The sequence below is a fragment of the Oncorhynchus kisutch genome, linkage group LG13 (genome assembly GCF_002021735.2).
Source record: "Oncorhynchus kisutch isolate 150728-3 linkage group LG13, Okis_V2, whole genome shotgun sequence".
NCBI classification, from domain to species: Eukaryota; Metazoa; Chordata; class Actinopteri; order Salmoniformes; family Salmonidae; genus Oncorhynchus; species Oncorhynchus kisutch.
In genome coordinates, this window is record NC_034186.2 from 30,014,032 (window position 1) to 30,031,101 (window position 17,070).

At 41.0% G+C, this 17,070-nt stretch overlaps 2 protein-coding genes across 4 annotated transcripts in view; one reads left to right on the forward strand and one right to left on the reverse strand.

The window, feature by feature from the left end:
• LOC109902632 (xenotropic and polytropic retrovirus receptor 1 homolog) overlaps positions 1-13,685 on the reverse strand; it is a 94,827-nt gene extending 81,142 nt beyond the window's left edge. Inside the window, exon 1 of one of the 2 annotated variants that reach the window (XM_031785970.1) lies at positions 13,531-13,685. In XM_031785970.1, the coding sequence (XP_031641830.1) occupies positions 13,531-13,602 (72 nt within the window). In that variant the 5' untranslated portion in view covers positions 13,603-13,685. Of the gene's footprint in view, positions 1-1,664; positions 2,028-13,530 lie in introns of those variants that run through there. The other variant, XM_020499151.2, reaches the window with a different exon arrangement.
• LOC109902633 (acyl-CoA-binding domain-containing protein 6-like) overlaps positions 8,424-17,070 on the forward strand; it is a 62,809-nt gene continuing 54,162 nt past the window's right edge. The window contains exons 1-3 of one of the 2 annotated variants that reach the window (XM_020499152.2): positions 8,424-8,885; positions 9,200-9,264; positions 14,080-14,176. In XM_020499152.2, the coding sequence (XP_020354741.1) occupies positions 8,610-8,885; positions 9,200-9,264; positions 14,080-14,176 (438 nt within the window). In that variant the 5' untranslated portion in view covers positions 8,424-8,609. The remainder of the gene's footprint in view (positions 8,886-9,199; positions 9,265-14,079; positions 14,177-17,070) is intronic. The other variant, XM_020499153.2, reaches the window with a different exon arrangement.

Consider the following 17,070-nt stretch of genomic DNA (forward strand, 5'->3'; position numbering starts at 1 on the left):
GTATAAGAGCCACTTGTAAAGTCTTACAATCTTTCATCATTTATTTGTAATCAGAATAATTGCGGCCAGATTTCTGTCAATACAGGAGACTAGACAATACATATTTCTTTCACTCAGAGAAAAATACTAAAAGTACAAAGCAAAGTGCTTTCTGAAAAGACAATTGCATATAATAAGTATTATTGAGTATTATTTAAATATTTGTCCAACATGGTATGACAGCGCTGAGAAGGTCATCCGTCTCAAAGCTGACTGAGGTGTAAAATGGCTGATATGGCCATGTATTGGATTCCATGCGTCAGGCTGCAAATATAGACAAAGACTAGTGTGGCCATATGTGTTTTACCCTCACCTAATCCAAATGAAGGCAGATACCTTCCTGTACCTACTTGTTGGTTTGCTAGATCAATTTAAGGTAATTATAAGTTGTATATGAACTTATCTTGTTATAGCATGGTATAAACCCACAGAGTGAGGCATGCAGGTTTGATAGTGGGATGCAGACTAAGAATCCTCCAGAGGCTCGCTTCAGCATCTTTGTCTATAATTCATAGATCAAAATGGAATGGGCAGCCTTGTTAGAGCCTTTCTGCGCTCAGGCTCTTAACGTGAACCAAGAAGATGTGGGGTGTGACACTGAAAATGCTCCTCAGACTGCTTTCTCCAAACCATAGACACAATAAAAATGTCCAGTTTTAGACTTTTTGGTTTTGGCTAGGCTATATCTAATCCATTCAATTAAAGCTTTTCAAACAAAGCAAGCCATAATATCTTATTAACCAAAATTGCATTTAACAAAATAACTTACATAATAGTGTTATTCTATCAAATCAGTTATGTCGCAAGGGGATATAATTTTCCAGGATATAAAAAATGTATGAATTATAATGAAAATATTGTATTGTGATTTTACCCATTTACTGAGACTATCCTATGCATATTAATTGACATATTTTATTCAAAAAGTTACATTTCTCATTCTTAAACAACCAAAAAAACATTGTAAGTTGTTTTCCAACACTGGCAAACAAAAGCAATGGACTAAGCCACATAAATACTATCCTTATTGTTCGGCGTTCCAATGTAATGCTCCATGTGCGCACGCGACGACTGTAGTGAAAAAATACAGTATGTCAACAAATGGAAAGAAAGATAACAATGTATCCCGTATATATAATAATTCAGTTTGCTAATAAAATAATTAACAAAATGAATAAATGCTTAGGGCCTATGAATAGCAAATATTTGATCTATGAACAAAAGTACTGTACCATCAAACTGACAGCCGCAGGAAAGGTTGCACAAAGATAACTATGATGCACAAAGCAATTGCCTAAAATTGTAAAACAATCTATATTAATTAAATAAGACTGCTTGGTTTATCAAAAGGAAAGTTACAGCCAACGCAATAGCCTACCATAAACTATCCGTATTTACATATTCAAGCAGTCTTTTGTTACACTATTCAAGAAGTAGGCTAAAAGTTAAAGGGACAGCTATAAGAAAAACACAAATCAAGATTAATACAATTTACGAAGACCAATACCGATCCCAATACCATGCTATCAATTCATTATGTATTCATTAACATGGATATGAGTGACTTTTCTCACTTTAAATCAGAAAGCATCATCCTACATCGAAATAAAAACATGTGTAATTACCTCATATTGAAGGTACTGTTTCCTCCATTCCGGAGTAATATGGGACGAAAGGTGCTCCGCGAATTTCATTTTGCAGGACCAGCTATCTACTCAACGTCCGTAATTCCTAGTAGGACTGTCCCCTGTTGACGCAAGTTTTGTTATGTCTGTCAACTTGCTGGCTCGCATGCGTCAAGTTAACTCTAGGGCACTCTGTTTTATCTCGTTTAGCGTACTCCAAAGAAACTCCGTCCCATACTATTTTGTGGGAGGGATGGCGTAACAGAGGCCTCCCTCCCTATAACAGGTGGTTTGATGACAATATAACGGTCCCGGTGCAAATGCTTCAGTGACTCTACCTTCGATCCCTTGTCAATTCTGGGGACATAGCAGTTTGCCATCGCTTTCAGCCAACAACGTGGTTGCGTCACTGCGCAGTGACAGGCGGTGTATCAGGGGTGTATTCATTACATCTCGCAAAGGAAACCGTTGACCGTTTAAGAACAAAACAGAAGCAAACTGAGGAAATGGAACGAAACGGGTAGGGACTTTTCCGTTTTGAGTAAAACGTTTCGCAACAGACGAAACGTTTTGAAACAGAGTCGGCGTAATGAATATAACCCTGAAGACCCCCTCAGTGGAAGACACCCTAACTAGCCAATTAAACTCTCTGTCTTTTCTTTATTGGTAGGTTATTTGTAGAAAAATGTTTTCTACATGTATAGCCTACCAGCATGAATTATGGTAGGCCTATTGATTAATAAGGACCTGGGTGGAATCTTCTAGCTGTCACTTTCACTTGATTTCTAGGTGTTCATTTCTGGTAAAATGCCTCAGAATTCCTGGCCGCGTCATTAAAAAGGACCATGTGTAAAATAATCCTCAAATACGCTGTATTTGCCAATAGTCACACACAATATATATTAATTTGAGCCAAATTCATTATTCTATAAGGTTAGATCATTTTAATTTAGGCTATAGACTGTGAAGATTTGTTTCTTCTGAACTTCAGAGACTCACCAACTTTTACTTTGCCACACAATCACATGAAATGGCTAATCAACTGTCTGTTGGCAAGGTCATTCCATAGCCTATCGTACGAGAAGAAATTACATGAAACATTTTTTTTAGTAAGGTCGGGAATGAAGGAGCATCGTTAAAAGTTTATGAATCTGATTTTTTAATTCCCATTTGTTTCACTGCAATTGTCTCTGACTTCTCCATTTATTGATCGTCTTTGAGCAACAATAGCCTGGTCTACTGACCATATAATGAGGATTAAGGACCACCAAAATGTCAACACAAATAAAGTTACTTTGTTGGTCTGGTTTTGTTTCCAGACCATCCATCTTCTCTGAGGCCAAGTGGTGTACCAGGGTCCACAATGTAAGGTGCACTGTTTTTTATATTTAATTCACAATAGCCTACTTCCCTTTGCGCGTCTGCACTGCTAATATGAATCATCATCCTGTTGGAGTTCTATTCCATCATGATGACTTGCAATGCGAGACCGGTGTGGGTGCGTGCAGTTTATTGATGCCACCTTTAATAATAGATCAACACCTTGTAAATACTGCCATCTACTGGACGAACAACACTAATTCAACAGGCTACAGTTACATAGGCTACAATTGCAATTAGTCAATTCTCTTAAGAAAAAATATTGCAGTCAGAGTGCAGTGTAACTGCAATTAAAGTGCAGTACAACTGCAGTATGCTGCAAATACTGCGTCCAAAATAACACCGTTTTGTAAGTGTACACTTTTTTTTGTAACGGTTCCGATAGTCTTTTCTGTTTTCCAGATAATATTATAATAATAATAAAGTTGCTCTTGTCAGTAGGCTACATGTTCTATAGGGTAGTCACTTTCTCGACATAGGTTGCAACGTCTTTTGGGCAGAAAAACAAATAATGGCCATATAGGCTAAACGAAAAAATATAGGCTACATACAAAAATATTGCCATTTCGGTAGAAAATATAAATAAATAAACAGCAGCTGCATGTCTAATCGCCTAGGCAGCCGATAGTGTACGCTTGATCTGCAATATCGTCTAGGATGGATGTGGCCAGCAAGTAATACACACTCGTGTCCCTCGTGGACCGGCTCGTACATAAAACATCCTCAATTCAGCCTGCAAAGGCATAATTTCCCTCCTAGCTTTAATGGATGGCCGTCGGAAAAAAAACTGGACACATATGTGTAGGCTACTCTCTAGACATAACACCATTTTCCAACACCATTTTCGGAATTTCTGGGTGTTGCACACAGCATACCGCGTTCAGCCAAGGGTACACATTTGTTCCGACGGCCCGCGATTAAAGCCAGTTAAGGAGAACAATTATGCATTTGCAGCCTGAATGGGCGAACCGGTCCACGGGTAAGGCAAAATTGATACAGTGATGGAGGCAACAAATATGCTGGGGAGACTAGTCCAGCACATAAATCCTAGACGATAGTGCAGATCTAGCGCCAACTGACTAGAACCATTAAAAAAGAAATACTATTACTCCAGTGCTAGCCTCCCTACACTGGCTTCCTGTTAAGGCAAGGGCTGATTTCAAGGTTTTACTGCTAACCTACAAAGTATTACATGGGCTTGCTCCTACCTATCTTCCGATTTGGTCCTGCTGTACATACCAACAGTACGACGCAGGCCTCCCAATTGTCCCTAGAATTTCTAAGCAAACAGCTGGAGGCAGGGCTTTCTCCTATAGAGCTCAATTCTTATGGAATGGTCTGCCTACCCATGTGAGAGACGCAGACTCGATCTCAACCTATAAGTCTTTACTGAAGACTCATCTCGTCAGTGGGTCATATGATTGAGTGTACTCTGGCCCAGGAGTGTGAAGGTGAACGGAAAGGCTCTGGAGCAACGAACTGCCCATGCTGTCTCTGCCTGGCCAGTTCCCCTCTCTCCACTGGAATTCTCTGCCTCTAACCCTATTACAGGGTCTGAGTCACTGGCTTACTAGTGCTCATCCATGCCGTCCCTAGGAGGGGTGCGTCACTTGAGTGGGTTGAGTCACTGACGTGATCTTCCTGTCTGGTTTGACGCCCTCCCTTGGGTTGTGCCGTGGAGGAGATCTTTGTGGGCTATACTCGGCCTTGTCTCAGGATGGTAAGTTGGTGGTTGAAGATATCCCTCTAGTTGTGTGGGGGCTGTGTTTGGCAAAGTGGGTGGGGTTATATCCTGCCTGTTTGGCCCTGTCCGGGGGTATCATCGGATGGGGCCACAGTGTCTCCTGACCCAGACCTGCTGTTTTCAACTCTCTAGAGACAGCAGGAGCGGTAGAGATACTCTTAATGATCGGCTATAAAAAGCCAACTGACATTTACTCCTGAGGTGCTGACTTGTTGCAACCTCGACAACTACTGTGATTATTATTATTTGACCATGCTGGTCATTTATGAACATTTGAACATCTTGGCCATGTTCTGTTATAATCTCTACCCAGCACAGCCAGAAGAGGACTGGCCACCCCTCATAGCCTGGTTCCTCTCTAGGTTTCTTCCTAGGTTTTGGCCTTTCTAGGGAGTTTTTCCTAGCCACCGTGCTTCTACACCTGCATTGCTTGCTGTTTGGGGTTTTATGCTGTGTTTCTGTACAGCACTTTGAGATATCAGCTGATGTAAGAAGGGCTATATAAATACATTTGATTTGATTTGAACAATCGGCTGCCTAGGCTACAGGTCTAACAAACGCCAACGATTTTCGGCTTGGGATAGGCCTTCATCAGGGATTTTTGTGACACATATAGTTTATCCAACTGTTCCTGACACCACGCTTTTTTACTCTACTGTGTGTACCTGTCTACCACTAGAAACATGCATTTAGATTCAGTGGTTGTAAAGATGGGGAGAGGTCTGTCCGTAATTAAGAGATGCTCTGCTCTTTTGACACAACACTCCACAAAGCAAGTCCTGCAAGCTCTAGTTTTATCTTATCGTGATTATTTTCCAGTCATATGGTCAAGTACTGCAAAGAAAGACTTAGTTAAGCTGCAGCTGGCCCAGAACGGAGTGTCACTTCTTGCTCTTCATTGTAATCAGGGGGCTAATATTAATACTATGCATGCCCGTTTCTCTTGGCTAAGAGTTGGGGAAGGACTGACTGCATCACTTCTTGTTTTTATAAGAAACATTAATGTGTTAGAAATTCCAAATTGTTTACATAGTTAACTTACACACATTTACCATACATGGCACCATGGGTCTTTTCACTCTCCACAGGTCCAGAACAATTTCAAGGAAACGTCAGTATTATACAGAGCCATGAGTGAATGGAACCCCCTTCTATCTTATATAGCGCAAGTGAATAGCAAACCTGGTTTAAAAAACCAACAAATTAAGCAACATCTCATGGCACAATGCCTCTTCCCCAATGTGACCTACTTGTTGTGTGTATGTACTGACATGTAAACTCAGCAAAAAAAGAAACGTCCCTTTTTCAGGACCCTGTCTTTCAACGATAATTCGTAAAAATCCAAATCACTTCACAGATCTTCATTGTAAAGGGTTTAAACACTGTTTCCCATGCTTGTTCAATGAACCATAAACAATTAATGGACATGCACCTGTGGAACGGTCGTTAAGACACTAACAGCTTACAGATGGTAGGCAATTAAGGTCACAGTTATGAAAACGTAGGACACTAAAGATGCCTTGCTACTGACTCTGAAAGACACCAAAATAAAGATGCCCAGGGTCCCTGCAATGTGAGGACTGTGAGACGCTTAAGATGGCGCTACAGAGAGACAAGACGGATAGCTGATCGTCCTTGCAGTGGCAGACCACGTGCAACAAGACCTGCACAGGATCGGTACATCCGAACATCACACCTGCGGGACAGGTACAGGATGGCAACAACAACTGCTCGAGTTACACCAGGAACACACAATCCCTCCATCAGTGCTCAGACTGTCCACATTAGGCTGAGACAGGCTGGACTGATGAGTCGCAGTTTTGTCTCACGAGGGGTGATGGTAGGATTCACGTTTATCGTCTAAGGAATGAGCGTTACACCAAGGCCTGTACTCTGGAGCGGGATCGATTTGGTGGGTCCGTCATGGTCTGGGGCGGTGTATTATAGCATCATCAGACTGAGCTTGTGCGTTACAGGGAAGACATCCTCCTCCCTCATGTGGTACCCTCATCCTGACATGACCCTCCAGTATGACAATGCCACCAGCCATACTGCTCGTTCTGTGTGTGATTTCCTTCAAGACTGGAATGTCAGTGTTCTGACATGGCCAGTGAAGAGCCCGGATCTCAATCCCATTGAGCACGTCTGGGACCTGTTGGATCGGAGGATGAGGGCTAGGGCCATTCCCCCCAGAAATGTCCGGGAACTTGCAGGTGCCTTGGTGGAAGAGTGGGGTAACATCTCACCAAAAGAACTGGCAAATCTGGTGCTCTCCATGAGGAGGAGATGCACTGCAGTATTTAATGCGCTGGTGGCCACACCAGATTCTGACTGTTACTTTTGATTTTGATCCCCCCTTTGTTCAGGGACACATTATTCAATTTCTGTTAGTTACATGTCTGTGGAACTTGTTCAGTTTATGTCTCATTTGTTTAATCTTGTTATGTTCATACAAATATTTCACATGTTAAGTTTGCTGAAAATAAACGCAGTTGACAGTGAGAGGACGTTTCTTTTTTTTCTGAGTTTATGTGTAACTGAAAGACAAACACATGTTAATGCTTTTAAATGTATGTACATTGTAGTCTTTTGTCTGTAATGTCTTTTTCGTTATGTGTCAGACCCCAGTTAAACTAGCTGTCGCCATAGGCGCCGGATAATGGGGATCCTAATAAATACAATTATTTCTGTCTGGATCTTACGTCGACGCATCCGTCCACATCGACGGGACCGAGATGGACAAGGTGAAAAGCTTCAAGATCCTCGGCATACACACCAATGACAATCTGAAATGGTCCATCCACACAGACAGTGTGGTGAAGAAGGCTCAACGGCGCCTCTTCAACCTCAGGAGGCTGAAGAAATTCAGCTTTGGCCCCTAACACACGCACAAACGTTTACTAATGCACCATTGAGAGCATCCTGTCGGGCTGTATCACCACCTGGAATGGCAACTGCAGGGCTCTCCAGAGGATGGTGCGGGTTGCTCAACGCATCACCGGGGGCACACTGCCTGCCTTCCAGGACACCAACAGCACCCGATGTCACAGGAAGGCCAAAAAGTTTGTCAAGGACATCTGTTCACCCTGCTATCATCCAGAAGGCGAGGTCAGTACAGGTGCATCAAAGCTGGGACCGAGAGACTGAAAATCAGCTTCAGACAAGGCCATCAGACTGTTAAATAGCCATCACTAGCCGGCCTCCACCCAGTACCCTGCCCTTAACTTAGTCACTGTCACTAGCCGGCTACCACCTGGTCACTCAACCCTGCACCTTAGAGGCTGCTGCTCTATGTACATAGACATGGAATCACTGGTCACTTTAATAACGGAACACGGGTCACTTTAATAATGTGTACATTCTGTTTTACTAATGTCATATGTATATACTGTATTCTAGTCAATGCCACGTTGATATTGCTCGTCCTAATATTTATATATTTCTTATTCCATTATTTTACTTTTAGATTTGTGTGTATTTTTGTGAATTGTTAGACACTACTGCACTGTTGGAGCTAGAAACACAATCATGTCGATACACCCACAATAACATCTGCTAAATATGTGTATGCGACCAATAAAATGTGATTTGATTTGTCAGACTCCGAACCTTTGTTCCTAGTCTTAGTTCTACCCGAGTCTTTTAGGGGGGTGTACCAGAGACGGACCATTTGTGCAAACAAGTCCAACTAGTACGGATAAAGGGTAAAATAAATAGAAACCCGATACATATTAACGTTATATATGCGTAGGCTGTAGAAACTACTGAGAGCGATATTATAAAATTGTCATTGATTTCTTCAGCCGTCTTTATTTTCGACAATGGCATCACTCTCTCCATCGTCTTCACCTGATTCTGCCACAGGCTCAGGTACCGACCCAGCTCGGCCTGATACAGGAGAGCCTCTCCGCGGAGGATCAGACTCCGACTCAGATCTAGGATTAGGGAAATTCTACTGCGGTGTAGATGACCCGGGTCATCGACTGGAAGGGGAGGAATTGGAACACGAATTTGAGGCAGCGGCAGACCGTCTCCGAGATCTAGTTCAGACCGCCAGTAGGGAACAATTGTTGTACCTGTATGCTAGGTATAAACAGGTGACTATCAGATAGCAGCACATCCCAAACAGTGGTTCCATTTGTTATTTAGATAGATGCTAGCTAGATAGCTATCAGGTGACATGGTATGCATATTCAGGCTACATTCATGTCTGTAATTTTCTAGCTATTTGTGCCACCAAATCATGCTCTTGCGTACACAATATCATTTTTACACTGTTTTGTTGACTTGTGGTTGACACCTATTGCCATTGAATGGTTAGTGAGAATTCTGCCGAGTGCTGTCAAACAGATTATTCGGCTATGCTGCTATGCTCCCTTCCCGAAACATCACCGCTTTCATATGTTCACAGGTAAAGGTTGGAAAGTGCAATACAGCAAAGCCTGGGTTTTTCGATTTTGAAGGTCAAAGAAAATGGTATGTTTGTCATTGGTTAATCATGGTGCTGGTGTGATGTGTTTATTCAATTCCTGGCAGGAATTTGTATGGGTGAATCTAGCACTTACTTGATCATGAGTATCAGTTCAATTACATTACACATAAGTCTGGGAATGTGATGAAAGAAATAAAAGCTGAAAAATCATTCTCTCTGCTATTATTTGTGTATATACAGTTGGAGTCGGAAGTTCACCTTAGCCAAATATATTTAAACTCAGTTAAACAATTCCTGACATTTAATCCTAGTAAAAAATGCCCTGTCTTAGGTCAGTTAGGATCACCACTTTATTTTAAGAATGTGAAATGTCAGAATAATAGTAGAGAATAATTTATTTAAGCTTTTATTTCTTTCATCACATTCCCAGTGGGTCAAAAGTTTACATACACTTAATTAATATTTGGTGGCATTGCCTTTAAATTGTTTAACTTGGGTCAAACGTTTCTGGTCACCTTCCACAAGCTTCCCACAACAAGTTGGGTGACTTTTGGCCCATTCCTCCTGACAGAGCTGGTGTACCTGAGTCAGGCTTGTAGGCCTCCTTGCTCACACACACCTTTTCAGTTCTGCCCACAAGTTTTCTATAGGACTGAGTTCAGGGCTTTGTGATGGCCACTCCTTTGACTGTTGTCCTTAAGCCATTTTGCCACAACTTCAGAAGTATGCTTGGGGTCATTGTCCATTTGTGACCAAGCTTCAACTTCCTGACTGATGTCTTGATGTTGCTTCAATATATCCACATAATGTTACTTCCTCATGATGCCATCTATTTTGTGAAGTGCACTAGTCACTCCTGCAGCAGAGCATCCCCACAACATAATGCTGCCACCACCGTGCTTCACGGTTGGGACGATGTTCTTCGGCTTGCAAGCCTCCCCCTTTTTCCTGCAAACATAACAATGGTCATTATGGCCAAACAGTTCTATTATTGTTTCATCAGACCAGAGGACATTTCTCCAAAAAGTACGATCTTTGTCCCCATGTGCAGTTGCAAACCGTAGTCTGGCTTTTTTTTAGGGCGGTTTTGGAGCAGTGGCTTCTTCCTTGCTGAGCGGCCTTTCAGATTATGTTGATATAGGACTCGTTTTTACTGTGGACATAGATACTTTTATACCGGTTTCTTCCAGCATCTTCACGGTCCTATGCTGTTATTCTTGGATTGATTTGCACTTTTTGCACCAAAGTATGTTCATCTCTAGGAGACCGAACATGTCTCCTTCCTGAGCGTCATGACAGCTGCATGGTCCCATGGTGTTTATACTTGCATACTATTGTTTGTACAGATGAACGTGGTACCTTCAGATGTTTGGAAATTGCTCCCAAGGATGAACCAGACTTGTGGAGGTCTACAATTTTTTTGTCTGAGGTCTTCGCTGATTTCTTTTGATTTTCCCATGATGTCAAGCAAAGAGGCACTGAGTTTGAAGGTAGGCCTTGAAATACATCCACAGGTACACCTCCAATTGACACAAATCATGTCAATTAGCCTATCAGATGCTTCTAATGCCATAACATCATTTTCTGGAATTTTCCAAGCTGTTTAAATGCACAGTCAACTTAGTGTATGTAAACTTCTGACCCACTGGAATTGTGATACAGTGAATTATAAGTGAAATAATCTGTTTTTAAACAATTGTTGGAAAAATGACTTGTCATGCACAAAGTAGATGTCCTAACCGACTTTCCAAAGCTATAGTTTTGTGAACAAGAAATTTGTGGAGTGATTGATAAAAATAGTTTTAATGACTCCAACCTAAGTGTATGTAGACTTCCGACTTCAACTGTGTGTGTGTGTGTGTGTGTATGTATGTGTATGTATGTATATATATATATATATATATGTCTAAGTGTGACCCTGGCTAGCTATATATATATACACACACACAGTGGGGCAAAAAAGTATTTAGTCAGCCACCAATTGTGCAAGTTCTCCCACTTAAAAAGATGAGAGGCCTGTAATTTTCATCATAGGTACACTTCAACTATGACAGACAAAATGAGAAAAAAAATCCAGAAAATCACATTGTAGGATTTTTTATGAATTTATTTGCAAATTATGGTGGAAAATAAGTATTTGGTCACCTACAAACAAGCAAGATTTCTGGCTCTCACAGACCTGTAACTTCTTCTTTAAGAGGCTCCTCTGTCCTCCACTCGTTACCTGTATTAATGGCACCTGTTTGAACTTGTTATCAGTATAAAAGACACCTGTCCACAACCTCAAACAGTCACACTCCAAACTCCACTATGGCCAAGACCAAAGAGCTGTCAAAAGACACCAGAAACAAAATTGTAGACCTGCACCAGGCTGGGAAGACTTAATCTGCAATAGGTAAGCAGCTTGGTTTGAAGAAATCAACTGTGGGAGTAATTATTAGGAAATGGAAGACATACAAGACCACTGATAATCTCCCTCGATCTGGGGCTCCACGCAAGATCTCACCCCGTGGGGTCAAAATGATCACAAGAACGGTGAGCAAAAATCCCAGAACCACACGGGGGGACCTAGTGAATGACCTGCAGAGAGCTGGGACCAAAGTAACAAAGCCTACCATCAGTAACACACTATGCCGCCAGGGACTCAAATCCTGCAGTGCCAGACGTGTCCCCCTGCTTAAGCCAGTACATGTACAGGCCCTTCTGAAGTTTGCTAGAGAGCATTTGGATGATCCAGAAGAAGATTGGGAGAATATTATATGACCAGATGAAACCATAATAGAACTTTATGGTAAAAACTCAACTCATCATGTTTGGAGGACAAAGAATGCTGAGTTGCATCCAAAGAACACCATACCTACTGTGAAGCATGGGGGTGTAAACATCATGCTTTGGGGCTGTTTTTCTGCAAAAGGACCAGGACGACTGATCCGTGTAAAGGAAAGAATGAATGGGGCCATGTATCGTGAGATTTTGAGTGAAAACCTCCTTCCATCAGCAAGGTCATTGAAGATGAAACGTGGCTGGGTCTTTCAGCATGACAATGATCCCAAACACACCGCCCGGGCAACGAAGGAGTGGCTTCGTAAGAAGCATTTCAAAGTCCTGGAGTGGCCTAGCCAGTCTCCAGATCTCAACCCCATTGAAAATCTTTGGAGGGAGTTGAAAGTCCGTGTTGCCCAGCAACAGCCCCAAAACATCACTGCTCTAGAGGAGATCTGCATGGCGGAATGGGCCAAAATACCAGCAACAGTGTGTGAAAACCTTGTGAAGACTTACAGAAAACGTTTGACCTCTGTCATTGCCAACAAAGGGTATATAACAAAGTATTGAGAAACTTTTGTTATTGACCAAATACTTAATTTCCACCATAATTTGCAAATAAATTCATAAAAAATCTTACAATGTGATATTCTGGATTTTGTTTCTTCTAATTTTGTCTGTCATAGTTGAAGTCTACCTATGATGAAAATTACAGGCCTCATCTTGTGGGAGAACTTGCACAATTGGTGGCTGACTAAATACTTTTTTGCCCCACTGTATGTCTGAGTGTGACCCTGGCTAGCTATATATATATATAGCCAGGGTCACACTCCCAACACTCAGACATAATTTATAAACAAATTGTTTGTGTTTAGTGAGTCTGCCAGATCAGAGGCAGATGACCAGGGATGATCACTTGATAAGTGTGCAAATGACAATTTTCCTGTCCTGCTAAGCATTCAAAAGTAGCGAGTACTTTTGGGTGTCAGGGAAAATGTATGGAGTAAAAAGTACAAAAGTTGTCCAAAATATAAATATTGAATTGAAGTACAGATACCCCCAAAAACTATTTTTACTTAATTACTTTACACCACTGGACTTTACACCACAACCGGTTATATAGTGTTCAGTAAGTGTGTTTGCATTTGTTAAATTATTTTGATGTGATAGGAAAGTAAAGGGATTTATGTTTCTAGAACGGTACCGCAAATGAGAATCGATTCGCGTCTAGATGGAGTATTAGGGAGTGTTAGCTTTCAGAGCCTTTTTGCCCTTAAAACTGAACATGTAAAGTCCTTGAACTAAGGAGTAATGTTAGGCTCCTTTTGTCCAATATTGGGCTCGGGTGAATCTAGCTCTCAAAAATCCTTCTTCATAGGGTTTTCAACAGTTAGCTTCGCCCATGGTTGGCTGTGTGTAAACTACAATTTGTAGTGTTTTAATTAGAAATGTCGATAATCATCCCTTGTGAAATGGTTTTTGAAACATATGCCCCCTCATCTTTCATATCAGCGAGAAATAATCTTTCAAATAAAAAAGATACTTACTGTAGCAGTTTGGTACAAATCCATAAGCTGTGTGTGAGGAGGAACTGGGTAGGAACTACACTTCATCCCCATGTGCGCTTACACACAATGTTCTGAGCATGCTAGATAACTAATTAGCACAGATGTCTACCATCTGTCTCGCGTAAACAAGCGCTGTAACATGGTGATGTTGCTGTGTGGGAGCACTAATCCTGTAACGGTGTATATTCATTTAAGCTCTTCGTTTTAAAAAAATATTTAATTCTCGCTGATATGAAAGATACTTTCATTATGTTTCCAAAACCGTACCCAAAGCGATGAGTTTTAACGTTCAGAACGAGCGTCGGGGATCTTAACAGAACTCGCCGATTCACATTTAGATGGAATATTTGGAGTATTTCTCGCTCATATGAAAGACACATTCCTTATGTTTCCAAAACCGTACCGGTTTCTACATTACATTTTTTTGTTACAAATTGAAACTAATTTACTGCATGGTCTTGTTCTCTTTAATGCTTTTGGGAGGAACAGAAGCAATCTGCTGAGTGTTGTGGTTATGTTTTGCTACAGGACAGCATGGAAGCAGCTTGAGGACATGAGTGTAGAACAGGCCATGCAGGAGTACGTTTCGTGTGTAACTTCACAAGACCCAGACAGCAGTCAGAAGGTAAAACGCCCTCACAAATCTAATAATAAATTACACTTCATCTGGTACATTTACATAATACAATTTCCAACTGCAGGAAACACAGATATGAGAACTGAAACAAATGTCTTCCTCACATTTTAACCATTTTTATTTGTAGGTTAAGTGTGCAAATAATAGTATGTGCCCCTTCTGATAAGAATCCTGTCTCTATTGCTTCAGTAGACTTGACTTGACTAAATAAAGATAATGAACCTTGACAGCTTCATCTGCACCTTAGAATGCAGTATGGCACATTGACCAGCAGGGGGCACTGACCTACTGCAATTTGGCAGAAAGACCAAGCATTTGTCAAATAAAATAAAATTGTATTTGTTACATGCTTTGTAAACAACAGGTGTTGACTAACAGTGAAATGCTTACTACATTTCACTGTTAGTCTCCCTGTTGTTTACGAAGCACGTGACGAATACAATTTTATTTTATTTGACAAATGCTTGGTCTTTCTGCCAAGTTGCATAGTCAGTTAGTGCCCCCTGCTAGTCAAAATTTGTCTAACATCACCTGATACTGTCTCTTTAATATTTACAGATTAGAATTAAACCAACTCCAGGAAATAATTTTGTGATTTTTCTCTTTGTTTTCATCTTCTATGTAGGCAAAATATAATTATTGTGAGTTTTACATTATTTGTGAGAGAGTTTTTGATCTAGCCTAAATACAAGACGTTTTCTGTGCTCACAGATTGCGTATGTAGTGTACCTGCCTGCATCTGGGGTAGGGTTGTTATGCAGACATGAGCCTGCTCTCTCTGAGAGTACGGCACTGGAATCATTCTCACTAAATGATACACCATTACAATAACAGCCCTGCCAACTGGGACCAAGCAGACTGACAGTAGCTAGATTTACATCCAATTGGCGACAGATTCAGAAATGTGCATAAAGAAAATATGCACATTTTCCCACCAGTTGTGTGTTTCCACCAAATGGACTTGTTGTGGATAAATATCACTGTGATGACGTAGTGCAAACAAAATGCACTTTTTCATGTACCGAATAAAAATCACAAGTTCACTGTGTTTCTATGGCATTTTCAACTTGACCGATAGTTTTGTCACAAAAACTGTTGCATTAATCAGCATGTGCCTACTCTTGTCTTGGCACCCACGCTCTAGCCAACAGCTCTCAGATACAGTAGGCTAGTCTACATGATGACATTATTATGGATAAGAGCGACAATATTTTTGTCTAACAGCAGCCATGCATCGATCATCATGTCACCAGAATAACACCCTCAATATTTACTGGAAAGGAGCATCAAGATCACTGTGCAATTTCAACAAACTGAAGTTAATCACAATTTGTTTAATCTGTAGCCTAATAAACAACATGGATTCCTGATTCGTAGTGTGAGGACCACACGTCATGACACGCGTCACGTCGCGTGACTCCAAGTTATGATGGTTATTACAGTGCCTTCAGAAAGTGTTCATACCCCTTGATTTATTCCACATTTTGTTGTTACAGCCTGAATTCAAAATTGATTAAATATTTTTTTTAATACACAATGCCCCATAATGAAAAAGTGGAAACATGTTTTTAGAAATTTGTGCAAACGTACAATACCGTTCAAAAGTTTGGGGTCACTTAGAAATGTCAGTGTTTTTTAAAGAAAAGCACATTTTTTGTCCATTTAAAATAACATCAAATTGAATTACAAAGTTCCTATGTCCAGTGTCTGTGTTATTTTGCCATCTTAATCTTTTCTTTTTATTGGGTAGTCTGCGATATGGCTTTTTCTTTTCACATTCTTTGCTGGCAAAGTCGCCTCTTCACTGTTGACGTTGAGACTGGTGTTTTGCGGGTACTATTTAATGAAGCTGCCAGTTGAGGACTTGTGAGGCGTCTGTTTCTCAAACTAGTCACTCAGATGTACTTGTTCTCTTGCTCAGTTGTGCACCAGGGCCACTCTTCTTTCTATTCTGGTTAGGGCCAGTTTGCGCTGTTCTGTGAAGGGAGTAGTACACAACATTGTAGGCAATTTCTCGCATGGAATAGCCTTCAATTCTCAGAACAAGAATAGACTGACGAGTTTCAGAAGAAAGTTCTTTGTTTCTGGCCATTTTAAACCTGTAATCGAACCCACAAATGCTGATGCTCAAGATACTCAACTAGTCTAAAGAAGGCCAGTTTTATTGCTACTTTAAACAGCACAACAGTTTTCAGCTGTGCTAACATAATTGCAAAAGGTTTTTCTTAATGATCAATTAGCCTTTTAAATTGATAAACTTGGATTAGCTAACACAACGTGCCATTGGAACACAGGAGTGATGGTTGCTGATAATGGGTCTATGTACGCCTATGTAGATATTCCATAAAAAATCAGCCGTTTCCAGCTACAATATTAATTTACATTAACAGTGTCTACACTGTATTTCTGATCAATTTGATGTTACTTTAATGGACCATTTGTTTTATTTTCTTTTGAAAACAAGGAGTTTTCTAAGTGCCCCCAAACTTTTGAACGGTAGTGTATAAAAAATGAAATACAGAAGTATCTCATGTATACAAGTATTCACACTCCTGAGTCCATACTTTGTAGAAACACCTTTGACGACGAATACAGCTTTGAGTCGTCTTATGTCTGTGTCAGCTTTGCACATCTGGATTTGGGGATTTTCTCCCATCTCCCGTTAAATTAGATGGGGAGTGGCGGAGAACAGCAATCGTCAAGTCTTTCCACAGATATTAAAGTCTGGGTTTTGGCCGGGCCACTCACCATGCTTCACGGTAGGGATGGTGTTAGACGGGTGATGAGCTGTGCCTGGTTTTCTCCGCTTTTCATTCAGGCCAAAGAGTGACAGGTGTGCTGTCATGTGCCTTTTTTCTCAGGTGTGGCTTCCGTTTGGCAAC